General features: G+C 47.8%; 1 protein-coding gene across 2 annotated transcripts in view; it reads left to right on the forward strand.

Annotated features, from left to right (window-relative positions):
- The first annotated feature begins 6,903 nt into the window (after nucleotides 1-6,903).
- The window catches only part of CRMP1 (collapsin response mediator protein 1), a 116,758-nt gene continuing 100,818 nt past the window's right edge, over nucleotides 6,904-22,843 (forward strand). The window contains exon 1 of one of the 2 annotated variants that reach the window (XM_075346878.1): nucleotides 6,904-7,619. In XM_075346878.1, coding sequence (XP_075202993.1) covers nucleotides 7,251-7,619 — 369 coding nt within the window. In that variant the 5' untranslated portion in view covers nucleotides 6,904-7,250. The remainder of the gene's footprint in view (nucleotides 7,620-22,843) is intronic. The other variant, XM_075346879.1, reaches the window with a different exon arrangement.

Below are 22,843 nucleotides of genomic sequence, written 5' to 3' on the forward strand. Positions count from 1 at the left end.
GTAATGCCCCTGGTCAGGGCGACGCAGCCCAAGCGATGCCAGCCCCTGTCGCGCTGGACGCCGCAGCGCCTGGTGCCGGTGCCGCGGTCGCAGCTGCGCCGGCCGAGGTCGCCCCCATAATGCCAGTGTCCTTGTTGTATGCCCCAGGGGCGCAATGGCTGCCTCAATACGCCGGTAAAATAGACACGCTGACCGGGTTTAAGAAAAAGATCAACACCCTGCTAGACATGCACGCGATGACTGGTAAACAGAGGGCCGCTGTGGTGCTGGGACAATTGACTGGAGCAGCAGAATTGGAAGCTGAGTCCTGGGCCAATGATGACCGGAGCTCTGTTGAGACCATCTTTGCCAAACTAGCAGCTGCTTTTGAACACCGCACGGAGGGAGAGCTGAGAACGGACTTCTATCACTGCCGTCAGAAGCCCCAAGATAGTATAAGAGACTATGCCCTCAGGCTGCAGGCGGCACTACGGGCTCTCAAGCTGGTGGACCCTGTCAGTGACCAGGAAGGAAACCGGATGATGAAGGAACAATTCCTGCGGGGCCTGCGCTCTCCTGAGGATGGGAAGCAGATGAAGCTGTGGTCCCTAGAACACCCCGACGTGGACTTTGCCATTCTGAAAGACCGGGCAGTGAAAGCACTCCAACCCCCTGTGGACACAGACCCTGCCAGTTCCACGGCTGCAGGAGCGGAATCCTCCACGCAGGCCCTGATGACTGCAAAAGGACTCAACGCGCCAGCAGAGACCATAAGTACGCTATCCTCCCAAGTGCAGCAGCTCACTAAGGACGTCGCACAAATCCTGAAAGCAATGCAGTTGCCCTCAGAGACCAAAGTCCCTCATCAGATCCTGCTAGCCGACAACCCAGAGGACGTCCCTTGGATGCGGAGGAGAAGGGGTCCCCCAACTCGAGGCAGGAGCAGTGATCGCTATGACTCAGCTGGACAACCCATCTGTCGTCGTTGCCAGAAGGCAGGTCACTATGCAAGGGCCTGTCCTTTAAACGAGTCAAACCTGGGGCCGAGGGCCAGTCCTCAGGATTAAGAAGATCAGGCCCAAGTCGCTGCTGTGATCAGTACGTGGGTGGACGTCCTGTCCTGTCCATCGTCTTGGACGGGATCCCTACCCCGGCATTATTGGACACCGGCTCTCAGGTAACCACGATCCCGTATGTCCTGTATCGTAGGTTTTGGTCGGACGACGATCTCCGACCACCGGACCCCTCCCTCACCATCTATGCTGCCAACGGACAACCTATAGACCAGATCGGGGTCAAAGAGGTAACCATAAAGGTGGGAAGGCAGGAAATGAAGGGACAAGGACTGATTGTTGTGGACACTGATGTTAGAGAAAGGAACCCGCAAATGATTTTAGGCACTAATGTCATAGAAAATTGCCTAGGGGAAGTGTTGTTGTTGCTTCACCAGATTGTTAAAGGTGCTGACGGCAGGTCGCAAAGAGCCTTGCAAAAGGAGATCCGAATCATTCTGAGGAAGCAACAGGTAAAACAGACTGGCGGTGAGATTGGTAGTGTACGGGTGATGGATGCTAACCCCATTGTGATACCCCCACGGAGTGAAATGATGATGTGGTGTAGAGCAGCGGTAGGTCTCAGAGGACAAGATTACCAGGCTGTACTAGAGCCCACTCATTCAGACCACTGGCCCACGATTCTGACAGCCAGGGGGGTAGTTGACGTACACAAGGGACGAGTGCCTGTACGAGTGTTGAACTGTGGGGAGGAGGAAGCCAGACTACCAAGGTACGCTACCATAGCCAAACTGTTTACATGCTCAGATGACGCCATAACACCTGTAGGTCCCCTGACACAAGCTGACTCAAAAGAGGGCGAGACCTCCCAAAAGCAGTTAGAGGACTGGTGCCAGAAACTACACGTGGGGACTGACTCTACACCCGACTACCAGAAACATGGGGTTTACAGGGTCGTGCAGGAATACGAGCAGGTCTTTAGTAAGAACCCACTAGACTTTGGTAGGATCAAAGGGGTGCAACATCACATACCCACAGGCAGTCATCCTCCCATTAAGGAAAGACATAGGCCTATTCCACCAGCCCATTACCAGCGCACAAAGGACATGCTGAAGGACATGAAGGAGGCAGGAGTCATAAGGGACAGTTGCAGCCCCTGGGCAGCTCCCCTAGTCCTGGTAAGAAAGAAGGATGGCACGATGAGGATGTGTGTGGATTACAGACGGATAAATCAGATAACACACAAGGATGCCTACCCTTTGCCAAGGATAGAGGAATCCCTCGCTGCCTTGAAAGCCTCTAACTACTTTTCTACCCTAGATCTTACTAGTGGCTACTGGCAAGTATCTGTAGCAGAAGAAGATCGGGAGAAGACGGCCTTCACCACCCCAATGGGCCTCTGTGAGTTCAATAGCATGCCATTTGGACTCTGCAATGCCCCCGGGACCTTCCAGAGGCTTATGGAATGCTGCCTAGGGCACCTCAACTTTGAGACCGTCCTGCTCTACCTGGATGATGTCATCGTGTACTCCAAGACCTACGAGGACCACCTGAAACACCTGGCTGAAGTCTTTGAAGCACTATCCCGATATGGAATGAAGCTGAAACCATCCAAGTGCCATTTACTGAAGCCAAAGGTCCAGTACCTAGGTCACGTGGTCAGTGCAGAAGGAGTAGCACCGGACCCAGAGAAGGTCACAGTCATCCAGGAGTGGCCCACACCTACTACCGTCCGGGAGGTACGCCAGTTCCTTGGCTTGGTAGGCTACTACAGAAGGTTCATCAAGGGCTACACGAAAATGGCAGCGCCTTTGCAAGAGCTCCTGGTAGGCCACCCAAAGAAGAAAGGAAAGACCTCCGGCCCGCCATTTCACTGGGGAGAAGCAGAAGAACACTCCTTCAGACAGATGAAAGGGGCCTTGACGGGTGAAGAGATCCTAGCCTACCCTGACTACGGTCTGCCATTCGTACTGTACACAGATGCCAGTAATGTGGGACTGGGAGCAGTGCTTTCACAGGTGCAGGGAGGCAAAGAGCGTGTGATTGCTTACGCCAGCAGGAAGCTCAGGCCTACTGAAAGAAACCCGGAGAATTATAGCTCATTCAAGCTAGAGTTCCTGGCCATGGTATGGGCTATCACAGAGCGGTTCAAGCACTACCTGGCAGCCACCAAATTCACTGTCTTCACGGACAACAACCCCCTGACCCACTTGGATACTGCTAAATTGGGTGCCATGGAGCAGCGTTGGGTAGCCCGACTGGCGAATTATGACTTTACTGTCAAGTATCGAGCTGGCCGCAAGAACGGCAACGCAGATGCTCTGTCCAGGATGCCTCACCTAGCAGACGAGGGTGAAGATGAAGATGATCTGGAAGAGATTGAGCTGCCAGCGTTCCATCGCCATGGAGCAAAACAGTGTCGGCAGTCGCGTGCCAACCGCCAAGAGGTGACCCTGAACCCACTACCTCATTACAACTGGAAGGAGACCCAGGAAAATGATCCAGCGGTAGGCTTGGTAAAGAAACTGATCAGCCAGCCTGGCGCCAGCCTTGACAAAGGAGCCCCACCTGAGGCACAGTACCTATGGAAGGAGAGGGGTCGATTATTCATCTATCAAGACAAACTTTACAGGAGCATCATTGACCCGAGGACGCATGAGAAGGTGTGGCAAGTGATTGTACCACAGAAGGATACGAGGATGGTGCTAGAAGCCTATCACAATGGTGCAGGCCACTTTGGTTGGAAGAAACTGGAGGCCCTACTTAAAGTAAGATTCTACTGGGTGGGCATGAGATCTGCCCTAGAGAAGTGGTGTCGAAACTGCGGGCCTTGCAATCTTAGAAGAAAAGACCAGCACCGCCAGAGAGCACCACTCCAGCCCATCCAAACTAAACGGCCCCTGGAGATCGTGGCCCTGGACCATGTAAAGTTGGCACCCAGCAGACAAGGCTACAACTACGCTCTCACTATGGTTGACCACTACTCCAGATTCCTGGTGGTAGTACCAGTCAAGGACTTGACAGGTCAAACCGCAGCCAAAGCTTTCCAGACACACTTCTGTCGACCACATGGCTATCCAGATCAAGTGCTCACTGACCAAGGACCAGCCTTTGAAGCTGAAGTGTTTAAGGAGTTTTGTAGCCTATACGGCTGCCAGAAGATCCGTACTACGCCTTACCATCCTCAGACCAATGGCATGTGTGAGAAGATGAACCACATCATTCTCGACCTTCTGAAGACGCTCCCACTAGAAGAACGAAGTCAGTGGCCGGAAAAACTGCCCGATCTAGTGGACATGTATAACAACATCCCTGTGAGTTCCACGAACTGCACACCGGCATACCTGATGAGGGCCAGACCAGGGAGATTGCCAGTAGATCTGGAAATGGGAGTTGAGACCCCTGAAGACCATCAACAAGGTGCTGATTGGGATTCCAACCGCCAAGCCCAATACAAGAAAGTACAAGAGTGTGTGGAGCGAAGCCTGACTCAGCAGCGTGAGAAACAAGAAAAGGCCTACAATCGAAAAGCACCTGCTGTTCCTTTGATGCCAGGAGATATAGTTCTCAAGGGAAAGAGAAGGCGTCATAAACTTGACAATCACTGGGAAGAAGAACCCTATACTGTGTTACCATCAACGCTTAGCAATGAAAAGACATGCCTTATCAGCAAAGATGGAGGAAAAACAACAGCTGTCGTTTCTAGAGATCGCTTAAAGAAATGTCCTGAACAACTAAGAATCCCTGAAGAAATTCCCAACCCTTTGCCAGTTCAAGAACCAAAAGAAAGGATGATCCATACTGCGCTTGGAGATTTTCCAGCAAGTTGGCCTCAATACAATGGAGCAGTAGTTATTCCGGTTATTACATTCCCTCAATCTGGAGAAGTAAGAGAACCAGAAGAACCTGTTCAGAACCTGGAAGAGCCAAATGTAGCTGAAGCAGAAGACCATGCACTGGTATCAATACCTAGTACACCTATTATTCACATTGAGACACATATATCGGGTGGGAGGACACAACCTCAGACAGATGACAGTATAGTACTGCGTAGATCAACCCGCAGCAACTTTGGTCAGCTCCCATTACGCTATAGAGAAAGTACAGTTTAGTTCAAAGTGACTGTATGAAAGGTAATGTTTAACCTGTTTATAGTTAAGTAACGTTTAAGCGAAATGTGCCCACAAGGACTATTGTGAGACCTCCTTAAAATGTTAGACCACTGGTTATGAACTGGCTTTAACCACAAACTTTGCATTGTAAAAAGTTGCCTCCTTGGTATCAACCACAGAGTCTGCCTGTTGAGGGGCATGGCTCTGCACCAACAAGGGGGCACGCCTGTTTATGGGGCCTGCCCTCCAACACTCGGAAGCGGGTACGCCTGTTTATGGGGCCTACCTTACACCACTCCCCTCAGGAGAGGAAGATTGGAGGAAAGGTCTGGGGAATGTGATGGCCCAGACCTGGTTACCAAAAGGACCGGTGACCTACCTCCTGGAGGTTTTTGGGTGGGGTTCGGACATGTGGGTGGTTGGTGGTGGAATGGTACCTGGCATGTTTAAATGTAAATAATTGCCCCTGTGTGGGAAAAGTTTGTATTTACCTTTTCTCTTGTCTTTGCAGCCCGAGGACGTGCTGATGATAACTAAGGGGGAATGTGGCGCCCCTGACCTGGTCAGGCACCACAGAGTATTGCACCCATGCGGGAGCAATGCTTCCAGGTAATCTCCAAAGGCCAGGATGAGGTGCACACACAAACATATAGTGATCAGGCCTCCCACATCACCAGAGGGGACCCTTGGGTAGCCAGAAGGGGTTAACTTTCAATTCCCAGCTAGGGGTGTGTTCAGGGGCTGGTTGCTAGGAAGCAGGGCAGAGAGAGAGAGGAAGTGAGGGAGTCGAGAGGAAGAAGTTGAAGTGTATGGAAGGGAGCAGAGAAGCTCCCGTGCAGACAGGTCCTGAGGAGTGCTGTAGCTGAAAGCGGAGGAGAACGGAGTACTGTGGGTCGGCCTGAAGAGCATCCAGAGAAAGAGGGGTGGCTGAGTACGGAGATCCCAGTATCCGAGCACACAAGGGGAACTAGGTCCCCAGAACAGGCAGCAGATCATCCAGAGCTGCTTAACCTACAGGTTGGGGGGGTACTTCATGCCCTCACCACGACTACACAGAGCTTGAGCCAAGCAGCACACCAGGCCCATAAGGGGACAGGGCCAGAAGCCATCCCACCAAGGCCACGCTGCCGGCAGACGAGCCAGAGAGAGGGGAGCGGGGTGGTAACAGCTTCCCTGGAGGGGTCCTACTACGCTTCAAGCAAAGGATCCTCCTAAAACAGAAAGAGTGCAAGGAAGGCGAGTGGACAGCTACCCTCAGAACGGCCTCCTGGAATTCCTGGTTCCACCTGGTTATCACAGTGTCGCCCGGGCATCTCACCGTGACCTCCAAACAGTGAGTAAACACGTTAAAAGACTTCTTGGACTGTGTTTGAGTCATTCTGCGACTTGTGGTACTACAAACCCACACCGGGCCCTGGGGCTTGCCTCACTCTCAGGAGGCTACTATATCCGACTGCACCCACCATCAGCCCCAGGCGTCCCCTAACCTGCAGTGGCGGTCCCCACTGACCGCAATACTGAGAGTGGCGTCACGATCAAAACTGAAGATTCCCTACCTGTGACCAGCACCAGCTACGTGGAGTCCCTGAAGGTATGCACCGATACAACACCTGTGGGGCTTCACACATCCATCCATCCATCCATCCATCCATCCATCCAATGCTCCCCTCCTGTGTGAGGCTCCAGTCCTGGGTCCTGTCCAGCCTATTCTCCAGCTGCTAGCCATTCCTTCAGGAAGAGGAGGGTCAGATGTATCTCCCATGAGTGGTTCTCCTGAATGAGGTTGCTTCCTAGAGGTGTCCCCCTAGAGCAAGGCAGTGCCTTGAGTAGTGAGTGCCTGCCTATGCTGCTGCTGCTGTCTTTCCCTAGCAGGCACCAGCCCTTTCCACCAGCAGAGCCCAGTGCCTGCTGCCTGCCTTCTATGTGCAGATCCAGCCTCTACCTCCAGGATTGTTGCCTCCTTTGATTGCACATTTCCTCCTCATCTGCTGCTGCTGGAGGTAACAATAGGGTCCTTGTGTCTTTCTGCCCAGACACCGCACTGCTGCATTTTATATGATCAGCTGCAGCAGCAGCAACAGCAGCAAGAGCTCCTCATCATCATCCATCTATCTACCCAGTGAGAGGAGGGCATTAGGGGTGCAGCATGGCAGCAGAGAGGAAGAGAAACTGGAATAAAGAAGACGACCTCCCTGTGTATCTGGCCAGACCCGGCACCACAGCCCAGACCCCGAGGGTGAAGTATGGGGGCATGTTTGCTTCTGTAGAAGGGGCATATGAGAACAAGACCATAGATTTTGATGCCTACAGTGTGGGTAAGAAGGGCTCCCGCACCCCGAGGAGCAGCAGCAGGGCGGACCTGGACGGGGACACCTTCAGCGAGACGGCCAGCGATGTGAGCGAGATCTCGGGCTCTGTCATCAGCTCTCCTGGAGAAAGGGACGACAGGACCCCTGGCATTGAGATCAAGTATTCCGGAGGGAAGGAGCTGCTGCAGGGGCAGGACAATGGCAAGGTACAGTGTGACAGGGAGAGGCTGGGGTCTGCACCAGCGGCAGTGGGGGCTGGGTTGGGGACCGACACATTGGCCTCAGGGTGCTGCTATCGCAATGGCTAAGGTTAATTGTCTGCTGTTGTTACACCTTTATCAATTCTGCAATATTTTGCTTCTAACCCATAAATAAATATAATAATAACCCTCTACATATCCTGTATAGCCCGATCCGCTCACTGGCTGCAGTGAATCACTGTGCAAAAGAGCTAGCAATCTGTAGCAGTGTCTCAAGGTCATAATAAATTGCTATTCAATTTCCTTTTTATGCTTACCTGTGATTATTTTATTTTATGTAGGTATTTCTTATACTATGCTATCTATCCAATCTATCCTCTATTTATTTCTAGATCACATCTATCTATTTATCATCTTTCTCTCTATCCTTATCTATCTATCTATCCTTTTTCAATCTATTATCTATCTCTTCTATCTATCCTCTATCATCTATCTATTCATCCTCGTTCAGTCTTTCATCTATCCTCTTTCTATCTATCCTCTATCTATATATCCTCTATCCTCTTTCTATTTATCCTCTATCTATCCTCTGTTTATCTATCCTCTTTCTATCTATCTATCTATCTATCTATCCTCTTTCAATCTATTATTTATCTATCTATACTTTATCTATCTATTTATTTATTTTATTTTATTTATCCTCTATCTATCTATCTATCTATCCTCTATCTATCATTTATTTATCTATGCTCTATCTATCCTTTTTCAATCTATTATCTATCTCCTCTATCTATCCTTTATCATCTATCTATTCATCCTCTTTCAGTCTTTCATCTATCTTCTTTCTATCTATCCTCTATCTGTATATCCTCTATCCTTTTTCTATTTATCCTCTATCTATCCTTTGTTTATCTATCCTCTTTCTATCTATCCTCTATCTATCTATCTGTCATCTTTCAATCTATTATTTATCTATCTATCTATCCTCTATCTATCTATATATCTATCTATCTATCCTTCATTTATCTATGCTCTCTCTATCTATCCTTTTTCAATCTATTATCTATCTCCTCTATCATCCATCTATTTGTCCTCTTTCAATCCATCATCTATCCTCTTTCTATCTATCCTCTATCTATCCTCTCTCTATATATCCGCTATCTATCCTCTTTTTATTTATTCTCTATCTATCCTCTGTTTATCTATCCTCTTTATATCTAGCCTCTATTTATCTAGCTATCCTCTATCTATCCTCTTTCTATCTATATGTCTATCCTCTATTTATCTATGCTCTTTCTATCTATCCTTTTTCAATCTATTATCTATCTATCCTCTATCTATCTAGTATCTATCTATCTAGTATCTATCTAGTATCTATTTGTCTATCCTCTTTCTATTAATTATATATTTCATCTATCCTCTATCTATTCTCTTTATCTATCCATCTATCCTCTATCTATTTATCTATCCTCTATCTATCGTCTATCTATCTGTATCTATATAACCAGCTGAGGCTCAGACATACATGCAAGTAATGGACTGCATTAATATGTTTAATAATTAACTGTATGGTTCTGTAATTAGCTAATATAATGCCATATTTAATTATTGGAGCAGTATGGCACCACAATGCCTGTGACAATGGTGGCCTGGTGTATGGTACAGTCCCGAATGGGAAGGCAATATTGAATTTACTGTTATACAATACATGTTACGGCATTGACATTAGATAGTAATTGATAGTATGGAGAGTGTCGGTCAATATCTAACCAGTGGTTGCGTCTTTTAACCCTATATTATCAATGAGTAAGTCATGGTGTTCTCATACTTTGCTGTAGTGTAACAAAGAGAAGGGGTGCTGAATGTGGGAGGCCTCCAGACCCCGGCCTCCAGACCCCGGCCTCCGTGCCTGCCGTCTGTCCCACCACATTCACTTTGCATTTTAATGTCCTTCAGCGTGCCAGTTACTGGCTGACAGTATTTCAGGTTTTAACAGGCCCACATTCATGGGGAAACCAGTCTGGACTGGGCAGAGAGCAATGTTGTACTGGTTAACCACTTCCTACCTATAGCAAGTCTTGGCCTTTTTTATTTCTTTTTCCCTTTTTGGAGGGGCAAAGCCTCTTTTGTAACCCAAGGTAGATTTTTAGCCCATAGACTAGTCCATGATAACAATTTTCGGTGCAGGTAAAACCTGCACAACTGGATGGCTATAGGCAGAAATGGTAGCCCATATCCAATCGTTTTAGGTGCATTTAAGAGACCATGAGTTGGCTTGCCATGGTGGAAGTTAGTGAATCCTGTCCTCTGACTCCTTAAAGGGAACCTGTCACCAGATTTGTCCCCTATAAGCTGAGGCCACCACCAGTGAGCCCTTATATACAACATTCCAGAACACTGTATATAAGAGCCCAGGCCACTCTGTATAACATAAAAAACACCTGTATAAGGCTTACCTAGGGGGCGGTCCAGTCTAATGGATATTGCTGCTCAGTCCGGCACCTCTTCTCAGCTGCGATCGCCATATTCCGTCTACTGAGGCCTGTATGCATGATGCATCCTACGTCTTCAACACAGACCGGCATTGAGGTCCCGCGCAGGCGCACTTTGATCTGCCCGGCTCAGGGCTGATCAAAGTATTGTAGTGCGTATGCGTGGGCGGTCTTTCACCTTTCCTCGCGTCTGCACATTACAGTACTTTGATCTGCCCTCAGCCGGGCAGATCAAACTGCTCCTGTGCAGGAACCGCAATGTTGGCCTGTGTGGATAACGTAGGACGAGGCACCGGACCAGAGAGCAGCGACACCCATCGGACCGGACCGCCCCCTAGTTGAGTGTTATATAAGTGATTTTTACTTTATACAGAGCAGCCTGGGCTCTTATATACAGTGTTCTAGTATGCTGTATAGAAGAGCTCACTGGTGGTGGCCGCAGCTTATAGGGGCCAAATCTGGTGACAGGTTTCCCTTAATATTTCCTTAATCACATTTTCACTTGATACATATTTTTGAGACCTATTTATTATAGGCAAAGAAATGTTAAAGTATAAATTTTACCATCAATGAACTTTGTTCAAGTCATAGAAAAGTTGGACGTTGTCCATAATGGAAGTCTGTTCTTAGAGACCTCACCTTAAGGAAAAGCTGTGGCATCTTTGGCTCCTGTTGGCTCGTTTGCCCGCTGTTGGATATGCTCTTAGAAGACCAACCAAGATAATATACTACACTCTGTGGTCAATAATTAGGCCAACCCTTTCTGATTCAACATGTTTCCCCCAGGTAAAATAATAAAGCCTATACTCACCTCCCATACTGGTGTCCTTCCAGCGGTGCTGCAGCACGGGACTCACGTGGGGTTATGATGTCACTCAAGCCCCGCGTCCAATCGCAATTAGCTTCCTTCCCCCTCCGCCTTGTGACCAAATGAATTAATCAACAGCCACAGAGCTCACTTCCTGTCATTTGGTCCAAAGGAGGGGAAAAGGAAGCTGGTGCTGATTGGACGTGGGCCACACGTGATGTCATAACCCCATGTGAGTCACCGCACTGGAATGGTACCAGTACGGGACGTGTGTATAGGATTTATTAGTAGTGGACAACCCCTTTAAAGAGCTAGGAGCCCACATTACACTGAGTTCTACAAAGACTTTTCTTTCTGTGCTATGGTGGGTATCGGTGCATAAAAACAGGACCCCCCTTTTTTTATATAAAGAATATATCCGTCCATGATTCAATTACACAGTTACTTGAACAGGTTATTGCGATTCCTTATCATATTAGTGATTTATTTGGGTTCACTAGACTCTACACCCTTTTTGGGTGTAGCAGAAAATTACAGCAACACTTCTTTTAGATACTCTAGTGACTAGAGTATCTAAAAGAAGTGTTGCTGTAATTTTCTGCTACACCCAAAAAGGAGGTTGGCGACCTTGATGGACTCCCTGGAAGAGAACTTCTGGAATGTCTTTGTTTTATCAGCTGTTCTTCAAAACTTTATTTTTCACGTGCCTTGCATTTGTTGATTTGTTTGGTAGTTACTGTGATTCTGTGGAAAATACTGTGATCCCAAAGCCAAAACCCCAGGGACTTCATTGGATGATTGTACAAAAGTGAGTACACCCCTCATATTTCTGTAAATATTTTATTATATCTTTTCATGGGACAACACTGAAGATCTGACTCTGTGATACAATGTACAGTAGTCAGTGAGCAGCTTGTATAACAGAGTAAATTTGGTGTCCTCTAAAAAACTAAACACACAGCCATTAATGTCTAAACCACTGGCAACAAACAAGAGTACTCCCCTAAGTAAAAATGTCCAAATTGTGCCCAAAGTGTCAATACTTTGTGTACCCGCAAGCACTGCCTTATCTCTCTTAGGCATGGAGTTCACTAGAGCTTAACAGGAGCCACTGGATCCTCTTCCATCCTCCATGACAACATAACGGATATGGTGGATGTTAGAGACCTTGTGCTTCTCCACTTTCAGTTTGGGGAGGCCCCACAGATGTTCAATAGGGTTTAGGTCTGCAGACGCTTGGTCAGTCTAGCACCTTTACCCTTTGTTTGTTTAGAAACTCGGTGGTCGTCATGGAGGTGTGTTTGGGCTCGTTATCATGTTGGAATTCTGCTCTGAGCCCAATTTTCGAAGGGAGAGGATGATGCTCTGCTTCAATATCTCACAGTACATGTTGACATTCATGGTTCCCTCAATGAACTGTAGCTCCCCAAAGTCAGCAGCAATCATACAGCCCCAAAACATGACACTCCCACCACCATGCTTGACTGTAGGCAAAACATACAGGTTTTTATACTTCTCACCTGGTGGCCACAACACACGCTTCACACCAGCTGAACCAAATAAGCTTATCGTGGTCTAATCAGACCCCAAGACATGGTTTCAGTAATCTATGTCCTTAGTCTGCTGATCTTCAACAAGCTTTGCGTGCTTCCTTGGGCATCATCTTTAGAAGAGGCTTCCTTCTGGGACGACAGCCATGCAAGCCAACTTGATGCAGTGTGTGGTGTATGGTCTTAGCAATGACAGGCTGACCCACCCATCCCTTTAATATCTGAACCAATACAGGCAACACTCATACGTCTATCGTATATAGTATATCGTATTTATAGCCTCGGCCATCTTTATGTAGGGCAGCAATTATTTTTTTCAGCTCCTCAGAGAATTCTTTGCCATGCGGAGCCATGTTGAACTTCCAGTGACCAGTATGAGAGAGTGTGGGAGCGATAAGGCCCCTTTCACACATCAGTTTTTTGCCATCAGTCACAATCCGTCGAATTTTGAAAAAAACGGATACGGTAACTGATACCGCTTGATCTGTTTCTTTCTCATCAACTTGTATTAGCTTGGATCCATCGAAAAATATTTGTCCGTTGAATGGAGACAACGCCCAAAGTAACGTTTTTTCGTGTACGTCGAAAAAATGGACAGCGACGGATCCGTTGCCGTTCGACATTTGGTAGAATGGAAGCTTATGGGCACCGGATCCGTCGTCATCCGTCAAATGACGTAATCTGGCGACGGATTCAGTTTTGTTTAACTGAGCATGCTCCAATTTATTATTTAGCCTCCAGCTAGTTGCATCCATCAAAAAATGGAGAAAACGGATTGTGATGATGGCAAAAAACTGACGTGTGAAAGAGGCCTAACACCAAATGTAACACCCCTGCTCCCCATTCACAGCTGAGAACTTGTAACACGAATGAGTCACATGACATCGGGAAGGGAAAATGGCTAATTGGGCACAATTTGGACATTTTCTCTTAGGGGGTGTACTCACTTTTGTTGCCATCAGTTTAGACATTAATGGCTGTGTGTTGAGTTATTTAAGGACACCAAATTCACACTGTTATACAAGCTGCACACTGACACTGCACATTGTATCACAGGGTCAGATCTTCAGTGTTGTCCCATGAAAAGATATAATAAAATATTTACAAAAATGTGAGGGATGTACTCACTTTTATGAGATACGGTATATTTGCTTTCGTATACATTGATGTAGGTTATAGTTCAGCACCATCCATGCAATCTGGTCTCTGAGATCTTGTCTTGAGGACCACATTGAGATATATTTTTTCATTGTGTTGGTGAAGCAGATAACGGCGTTGATGCCCTGAGTACTTTTAGTGCTGAAGCCGATAATGACACTTTCTAAACTCACAAAGGACCATTCAGAAAACCAGACGCATTTGTCATCTCATGAATGGTTTGCTTGAGTGGATTATTGCTGAATCCTGGAGAACACATCTGTGAATGTAGGAAGTTCCCAGTCCCAGTAAGGACCACCTTAAGGCTATGTGCCCACGCTACAGGATTTACCGCGGATTTACCGCGGATTTTGCCGCGGATTTACCGCGGATTTGCCGAAAATCTGCAGCAGCAGCACTTCCAAGCCATTTCAATGGCATTTTGGAAATGCTGTGCCCATGCTGCGGATTTTTCCGCGGCGGATTTGCCGCGGATTTTGATCCGGAAAAATCTGCAGCATGTCAATTGTTTGGTGCAGATTTGGTGCGGATTTTTGGCTTTGAATGGGGAAAAAAAAAAAAAAAAAATCCGCATCAAAATCCGCGGCAAATCCGCGGTAAATCCGCGGCAAATCCGCGGGTGCGGATTTGCCGCGAAAGTCGCGGATTTTCAGGCAAAAAAATCCGCAGGGACATTCTAGCGTGGGCACATAGCCTAAAGCCGGCTTTACACGGTACAATATATCTTACGATGTGTTGGTGGGGTCACGTCGTAAGTGACGCACATCCGGCATCGTAAGGTACATTGTAGTGTGTGACAGGTACGTGCGATTGAACGTTAAAACGTTCATCGCATACACGTCGTTGAATCCTGACGAATTGCACGTCAGATTGTTCATCGTACCCGGGTTAGCACACATTGCAGTGTGTGACACCCCAGGAACATTGAACATATCTTACCTGCGTCCCACGGCGCCAGCCGGCAATGTGGAAGGAAGGAGGTGGGCGGGATGTTTACGTCCCGCTCAGCTCCGTCCCTCCGCTTCTATTGGCCGGCTGCCGCATGACGTCAATGTGACGCCGAACGTCTCTCCCACTCCAGGAAGTGGACATTCGCCGCCCGCATCGAGGTCGTTTGGACAGGTAAGTATGTGTGACGGGAAATAATCGTTTGTGCGGCACGTTCAACAAATTGAACGTGCCACACATACGATGGGGGCGTTGCATATCGCATACGATATCGTATGCGAAATTGCAACGTGTAAAAGCAGGCTATACAGAAATGGTTGACCGGACTTCAGTAAAGAACAGTGAACATTTTTCTATACCACGAAGGACAAATGTATTGGGATGTCTCCACATTACACATACAGGAGGTTTTATAATATCCCATTCTAAATCTGTAGGCATTAATGTGAGGTTGGTCTGACCTTTTGCAGCTATAACAGTAACTACTCCTCTGGGAAGGCTTTCTATAGGATTTTGGAGGTATCTATGGGAATTTTTGCCCATTGATCCAGATGATTTGTAAGGTACTGATGCTGGAGGAGAAGTCACCAGGCTCCTCACATCTTCTAGACCTACTACCTGCACCAGTGACCCTATTCCCTCACAGCTCCTTCAGACAATTTCACCAGCCCTCTCCTAACTAAAATATTCAACCTCACTCTCTCATCTTGTATCTTTCCCTCCTCCTAAAAACACACCAGCATACACCCATTACTTAAAAAAAGCCACTCCTCTACCAGAATTGCTAACTACAGACCTAGCTCTAATCTCCTCTTTATCTCTAAACCCCTGGAACACTGGCCCAGTCCCGCATCATCCACTATCTCGCTGATACCATATTTTTCGGACTATAAGACGCACCGGACGATAAGACGCACCCTGGTTTTAGAGGAGGAAAATAGGAAAATAAAATTTTAAGCAAAAAATGTGGTCATGACACACTGTTATGGGGTGAGGATCTGCTGCTGACACTGTTATGGGGGTAATGTCCCCAAATTCTCCACTAAGGTACCCCATCCTGTTAATGATCCTTTTGCATTGTATATATATGTCCCTCATCCTGGTATAGCCCCCATCCTGCTATATACTGCCATCCTGGTATGTGCTCCCATCCTGCTATATACCCCATCCTGGCATATGGCCGCATCCTGCTATATACCCCATCCTGGCGTATGGCCACATCCTGCTATATACCCCATCCTGGCGTATGGCCGCATCCTGCTATATACCCCATCCTGGCGTATGGCCGCATCCTGCTATATACCCCATCCTGGTGTATGGCCGCATCCTGCTATATACCCCATCCTGGCGTATGGCCGCATCCTGCTATATACCCCATCCTGGCGTATGGCCGCATCCTGCTATATAGGCCATCCTGGCGTATGGCCGCATCCTGCTATATAGCCCATCCTGGGGTATGGCCGCATCCTGCTATATACCCCATCCTGGCGTATGGCCGCATCCTGCTATATACCCCATCCTGGGGTATGGCCGCATCCTGCTATATACCCCATCCTGGCGTATGGCCGCATCCTGCTATATACCCCATCCTGGCGTATGGCCGCATCCTGAAATGCCTATAATCTACAATGACCTCACTGCTTCACCACCGTGCGGAGCTGCCGCCCCACCACCGTGCGGAGCTGCCGCCCCACCACCGTGCGGAGCTGCCGCCCCACCACCGTGCGGAGCTGCCGCCCCACCACCGTGCGGAGCTGCCGCCCAACCTACACCCCACCTACTGTCTCCTCCCCAAAATCCTTTAGGATGTAAGCCCGCAAGGGCAGGGCCCTCTTCCCTCTATGCTAGTCTGTCTATTGTAACGTGTATATGTATTCTGTATGTAACCCCCTCATGTACAGCACCATGGAATCAATGGTGCTCTATAAATAAATAATAATAATAATAATAATCCTGCTATATACCCCATCCTGGCATATGGCCGCATCCTGCTATATACCCCATCCTGGTGTATGGCCGCATCCTGCTATATACCCCATCCTGGCGTATGGCCACATCCTGCTATATACCCCATCCTGGTGTATGGCCGCATCCTGCTATACAGTGCCTACAAGTAGTATTCAACCCCCTGCAGATTTAGCAGGTTTGATAAGATGCAAATAAGTTAGAGCCTGCAAACTTCAAACAAGAGCAGGATTTATTAACAGATGCATAAATCTTACAAACCAACAAGTTATGTTGCTCAGTTAAATTTTAATAAATTTTCAACATAAAAGTGTGGGTCAATTATTATTCAACCCCTAGGTTTAATATTTTGTGGAATAACCCTTGTTTGCAATTACAGCTAATAATCGTCTTTTATAAGACCTGATCAGGCCGGCACAGGTCTCTGGAGTTATCTTGGCCCACTCCTCCATGCAGATCTTCTCCAAGTTATCTAGGTTCTTTGGGTGTCTCATGTGGACTTTAATCTTGAGCTCCTTCCACAAGTTTTCAATTGGGTTAAGGTCAGGAGACTGACTAGGCCACTGCAACACCTTGATTTTTTCCCTCTTGAACCAGGCCTTGGTTTTTTTGGCTGTGTGCTTTGGGTCGTTGTCTTGTTGGAAGATGAAATGACGACCCATCTTAAGATCCTTGATGGAGGAGCGGAGGTTCTTGGCCAAAATCTCCAGGTAGGCCGTGCTATCCATCTTCCCATGGATGCGGACCAGATGGCCAGGCCCCTTGGCTGAGAAACAGCCCCACAGCATGATGCTGCCACCACCATGCTTGACTGTGGGGATGGTATTCTTGGGGTCGTATGCAGTGCCATCCAGTCTCCAAACGTCACGTGTGTGGTTGGCAGCAAAGATCTCGATCTTGGTCTCATCAGACCAGAGAACCTTGAACCAGTCTGTCTCAGAGTCCTCCAAGTGATCATGAGCAAACTGTAGACGAGCCTTGACATGACGCTTGGAAAGTAAAGGTACCTTACGGGCTCGTCTGGTACGGAGACCATTGTGGTGGAGTACGTTACTTATGGTATTGACTGAAACCAATGTCCCCACTGCCATGAGATCTTCCCGGAGCTCCTTCCTTGTTGTCCTTGGGTTAGCCTTGACTCTTCGGACAAGCCTGGCCTCGGCACGGGAGGAAACTTTCAAAGGCTGTCCAGGCCGTGGAAGGCTAACAGTAGTTCCATAAGCCTTCCACTTCCGGATGATGCTCCCAACAGTGGAGACAGGTAGGCCCAACTCCTTGGAAAGGGTTTTGTACCCCTTGCCAGCCTTGTGACCCTCCACGATCTTGTCTCTGATGGCCTTGCAATGCTCCTTTGTCTTTCCCATGTTGACCATGTATGAGTGCTGTTCACAAGTTTGGGGAGGGTCTTAATTAGTCAGAAAAGGCTGGAAAAAGAGATAATTAATCCAAACATGTGAAGCTCATTGTTCTTTGTGCTGAAATACTTCTTAATACTTTAGGGGAACCAAACAGAATTCTGGTGGTTTGAGGGGTTGAATAATAAATGACCCTCTGAATAAACTTTTCACAATTTAAAAAAAAAAAAAAAAAAGAAATAACATTCTTTTTTGCTGCAGTGCATTTCACACTTCCAGGCTGATCTACAGTCCAAATGTCACAATGCCAAGTAAATTCCGAATGTGTAAACCTGCTAAATCTGCAGGGGGTTGAATACTACTTGTAGGCACTGTATACCCAATCCTGGTGTACAGCCGCATCCTGCTATATACCCAATCCTGGTGTATGGCCGCATCCTGTGGCACACAAAAAAATAAACATTTATAGTCACCTTTCCTCGCTCCACGCAGCATCGCTCCTCCTCCCGTCTGTGCCAGCAGCAGCGCCGCTGACGTCATCGCTGTGCTCACCGCTAGTCTCCACACACAGCTACGGCCGGCATAGACAGGAGGACATCGCGATGCTGCAGGGATCGTGGCCGGTGAGTATACTGATTCACTGCACCCCGCGCTGATGATGATGCGCGTGGGGCAGTGAATATAGCCGCACATGAGCACTCCAAGCTGTAGCTGCCAGGGGTGATCATGCGGGCCATCTGTTTAGTATGCGCGCATCCCCGCCCATCACCCCGCCCACCTTTCAGCGCTGAGAGATGATGGGCGGGATGATGGGCGTGCATATGAAATGAGCGGGCCCACGTGGTCACGGCAGTTGCTGCTGCAGCCTGCTCGTGCCCCCGATGACCCGCGCCACTGCAGCACCCTCATTCCCCGCAGCCATGCCCTACATTCAGACTATAAGACGCACGCCCCACTTTCCCCCAACATTTTGGGGGGAAAAAGTGCGTCTTATAGTCCGAAAAATACGGTAACTATTTTTGACCCTTGACAATCCATTTTCTGCTCTTTACACTTTACTGAAGCTGCCCTCACTAAAGTCTCTAATGATCTACTAATAGCTAAATCTAATGGTCACTGCTCCCTGCTGATTCTCCTGGATCTCTCTGCTGCATTCCACACTATAGATCACCAGCTCCTCCTCACTATGCTCCACTCTATCGGGCTCAAGGACACAGTTCTCTCTGGTTCTCCTCCTCTCTGACCCCTCCTTCACTGTATCATTTGCTAGCTACCCTTCCCCATACTGCCGGGGTTCTTCAGGGTTCAGTCCTATTCTCTCTATGCATCCTCTCTTATTGGACTAGCCAGTTTTAGATACAGTTTTCTACCTTTTCTTACTGTTGACTCTGCAAAAACTCTTACTGCCGCTCTTATTCATTCTCGTTTGAACTATTACAGCTATCTACTAATCACTCTCCCTCTTACTTAACCCTCCACTGTCCAATCAATTCTATATGTAGCAGTCGGGATGATACCCCTCTCCAGCCATTACACTGTTGCCTCTTCTCTGTGTCAGTCCTTGCATTGGTTGCCCATCATCTGCAGAGTGCAATATAAACTTATCAATCTCATCCACAAAGCTCTCCACAGTTCTGCACCATCCTACATCTCCTCCCTCATCACTGTCTATCATCATAGCAGTGCACTCAGTTTCGCTAGTGACCTAAGGCTGACATCCTCAATCTGAATATCTCACTCCCATCTCCAAGATTTCTCGCAAGCTGCGCCAATTTTCTGGAATGCACTACTCAGGACAATTCAAATAATTTTCTATACTCACAGTTTTAAAGGGAATCTGTCAGCAGGTTTTTGTTATGTAATCTAAAGACAGCATGAGGTTAGGGGTTCATACAGAGAATTCAGTTTTGTGTCTCTTATCACACTATATTTGTTTAAGCTCAGTAGTTTTGGTGTGACCAGCAAGCATGCCAGCACTTATCCAGGCACCTGCTGTGATTAGCAGTTTCTCACTGTCTATAGACAGATCCTGGTGTAGGTGGTGGCAGCTCTTTGAGCTCTGCTGCATTGCTAAATCTAAAAACTAAGTGTGTTGGAACCGCTGCACCCAGTAAACTAAGTGATACATTGTTGGATTCAGGACCTCTTTGCCTATGTACTGCTGATCTTAGATGAGGTATCAAAATCCTTGTGGCAGATTTGCTTTAAGTGGCCCTAAAAACGCATTTCTTTACACTGGCCTATTGACTCTCCTCACGTATCTAACTATTTCTGCTTTGCCCTTCCAATATTTTCTTCCAAATCTCGTCCTTTGAATCATTTCTTTATACACCCTCCATGCACTTAATAGCCCTCTGTACCCGCACTTGTACACACACTGGCTGGTGACCAGTTCATACAGGTGTTTTTTAATTCCCTATTTATTATAATGATGGCTGGACAGACAATAAAAGCACTTTTTACCATTTACTTGTTAGGGTGAACACTTAACCAGGATTCACTCGTGTTACCTACTGCCTGATTCCAATTAATGTTGGATCGAGTGCATGCTTAAAAAAATGACATCAGACACGCACAGTCGGATATTCATCTTTCCTCGATCAATGTTGGCCCAGAACAGAGTTTATTTCAACTGAAACATGCCCTTATATACCCTAGGAAAGGGGCATGGTCGGCTCTACAGTGGGCATGCCTGGATGTGGCCATTGGTCAGTGGGTTGAACAATGTGTTAGTCCATGAGCTGATTGGTGGGTGTGAGGAAATAGGGATATATTCTGATCTATTAAGCCATATTCCTATAGCCGCCATCTTGTCAAGGTGCGACCATATCTCATTGTGTGTGACTGGGCCTTAAGGCCTAAGGAGGCTTCAATCAATATGCTAATTAACTTGAGGAAATTGTCTGTTAGCCAGTGGTTGTGACACAAGGCAAACTCCTATAAAATGGAAATTAGATGAGCTGGTTAGGCCTGAGAACAGTAAGGGAAAGGAAGATCCAGCAAATGTAAAACTCATGGTGTCAAAATCCAATTAGGATAGCTCTTGAACCAGCACACCCCCTGCGGAGTGAATTGCCCTACACAGGAGGTGGGAGGGGAGCTCCAGGTTTATAACCTAACTTCAAATGTCTCCTCCAGACGATTCGGAACCGTCAGAAGAGTTTCAATATTGGGGGGTACATCGCCCCCACAAACAAGACAGGCATATTGTCATATTCCTCAGGGCCAGACGCACGTAACACATATTTCGGCAAAACTGTATGATGTGCGTAGCCCTCCATAATTAATAACTGGCCACAGGAAGCCCGCAGGACTCTCATATTTCCTATCAAAACGGAGATCAATTCACAACGACAAAAATGATGGTCATATCATCCCTGTGAGTAGCTCAGAGGCCGAGTTATGCTGGGAAATATAACGTTCGATTATTCTCAGTCAGCAGCAGGGGGAGGGAATTCCCAGCCAGGATGATGTCACGAGGGGGGCCATATGAGCCCCAAACAGAACAGATAAAAGTAGGTGCAGGGATCTGTGCATTGTCTTTACTCGGGGGTCATGCATCCTATACACATGTGAGAAAGTCCATGGAACCCTGGTTGAACGGCGCCCCCCTGTGGCCAGACACATAAGGTAACTGCTTGGTCTGACTCTGTTTGTAACAACCCCGTCTTATCTCTAAATGTACTCTGACCTATATATATATATATATATATATATATTGTAATTTCCATATTGTATATATTGTAGCATCTAGTGAGCCCTTACGGCGATAAAAAATATATAATTTAATCTTGGGCTACTCTATTATCTCGATCCTGAATCCCACATCTGTGGGCTCGGCGTAATAATTATCGTAATTGATTGGTGGCAGCGAGTTTATGCCAAGGATCATTGTGGGGTGACGAGTGAGACCAGGGGAGGTTTAGATATATTCTGCTCGCCAGAGTCGGGGGAATATATACCTTACTCTCACCGGGAACCCTTCAATCATCGGCATAGTAGAATAGCGGCCTCCTTGCTTATTGTTGGGCAATTCGATAATTGGCCTGACTATAAGAGGGGCGCTAGAGAGCAAGTCATGTGCTTGCTCGGTCGGTCTGGTGGAAAGGGAGGGTGTTCCTTCCTCTTCCCCCCCCCCCTTTCATGACATATTGGTGGCAGCGGTGGGATCGAGATAATAGTGTGTGTGAGTGTGGGACCCATACTCCCAGACACTAAAGACTGCCAGTAGCAGCTGTGGCTGCTAGGGTCTTAAGACCAGCTCAACACTAGAATGTCAGAGTGCACATACTGTAAGGTGTGTGCAGGGCCGCCATTAGGGCATTACTAGTGTGACTCCTGTATTGGGCCCCGTGAAAAGAGGGGGGCCCAGCTGACAGCCCGGGCTCCTCCCTTTTCATTCCTCTGCTCACCGGGCCCCATGGTCAGGGGGCGGGGACGTTGCACTGGCAGATATATCGCGGTGCAGCACCTGCAGTCACACAGGGGCCCCAAGCGGGAGCGGGCCCCTAGAGCCTGAAAACGTGTTAACCCCTTAGCGACCTATGACGTACTGGGTACGTCATGACTCCCTGGTACTTAAGGACACATGACGTACCCAGTACGTCATGGCGAGATCGTAGCCCCGGTGGATGCGATCGCTGAAAATATCTTTGATTCAATGAGGAGGGGCCCTCTGCCTGACCTCAGGAGGGGTGGTGTCTCCTCCCCAGACCTAAGGAGGCTGTGATGGCAGATGAATGCCTCTCAGCCAATCACAGCCACTTTAATGTTTCAGCCATTGAAAATGGCTGAAACATTGAAATCCAGCCATCATCAGTGCAGATATAGCCCTGATCATTGGCTGGAGCTGGGTGGCCTCAGTTTCACCCGCCCCCAGCTCTGATTGGAGAGATCGACCTTGTGACCGATCTCTCCAATCACTGTGGATCTGGGGCTGGAGACCACCCCCCTC

This window comes from Anomaloglossus baeobatrachus, chromosome 1, assembly GCF_048569485.1.
Source record: "Anomaloglossus baeobatrachus isolate aAnoBae1 chromosome 1, aAnoBae1.hap1, whole genome shotgun sequence".
NCBI lineage: Eukaryota > Metazoa > Chordata > Amphibia > Anura > Aromobatidae > Anomaloglossus > Anomaloglossus baeobatrachus.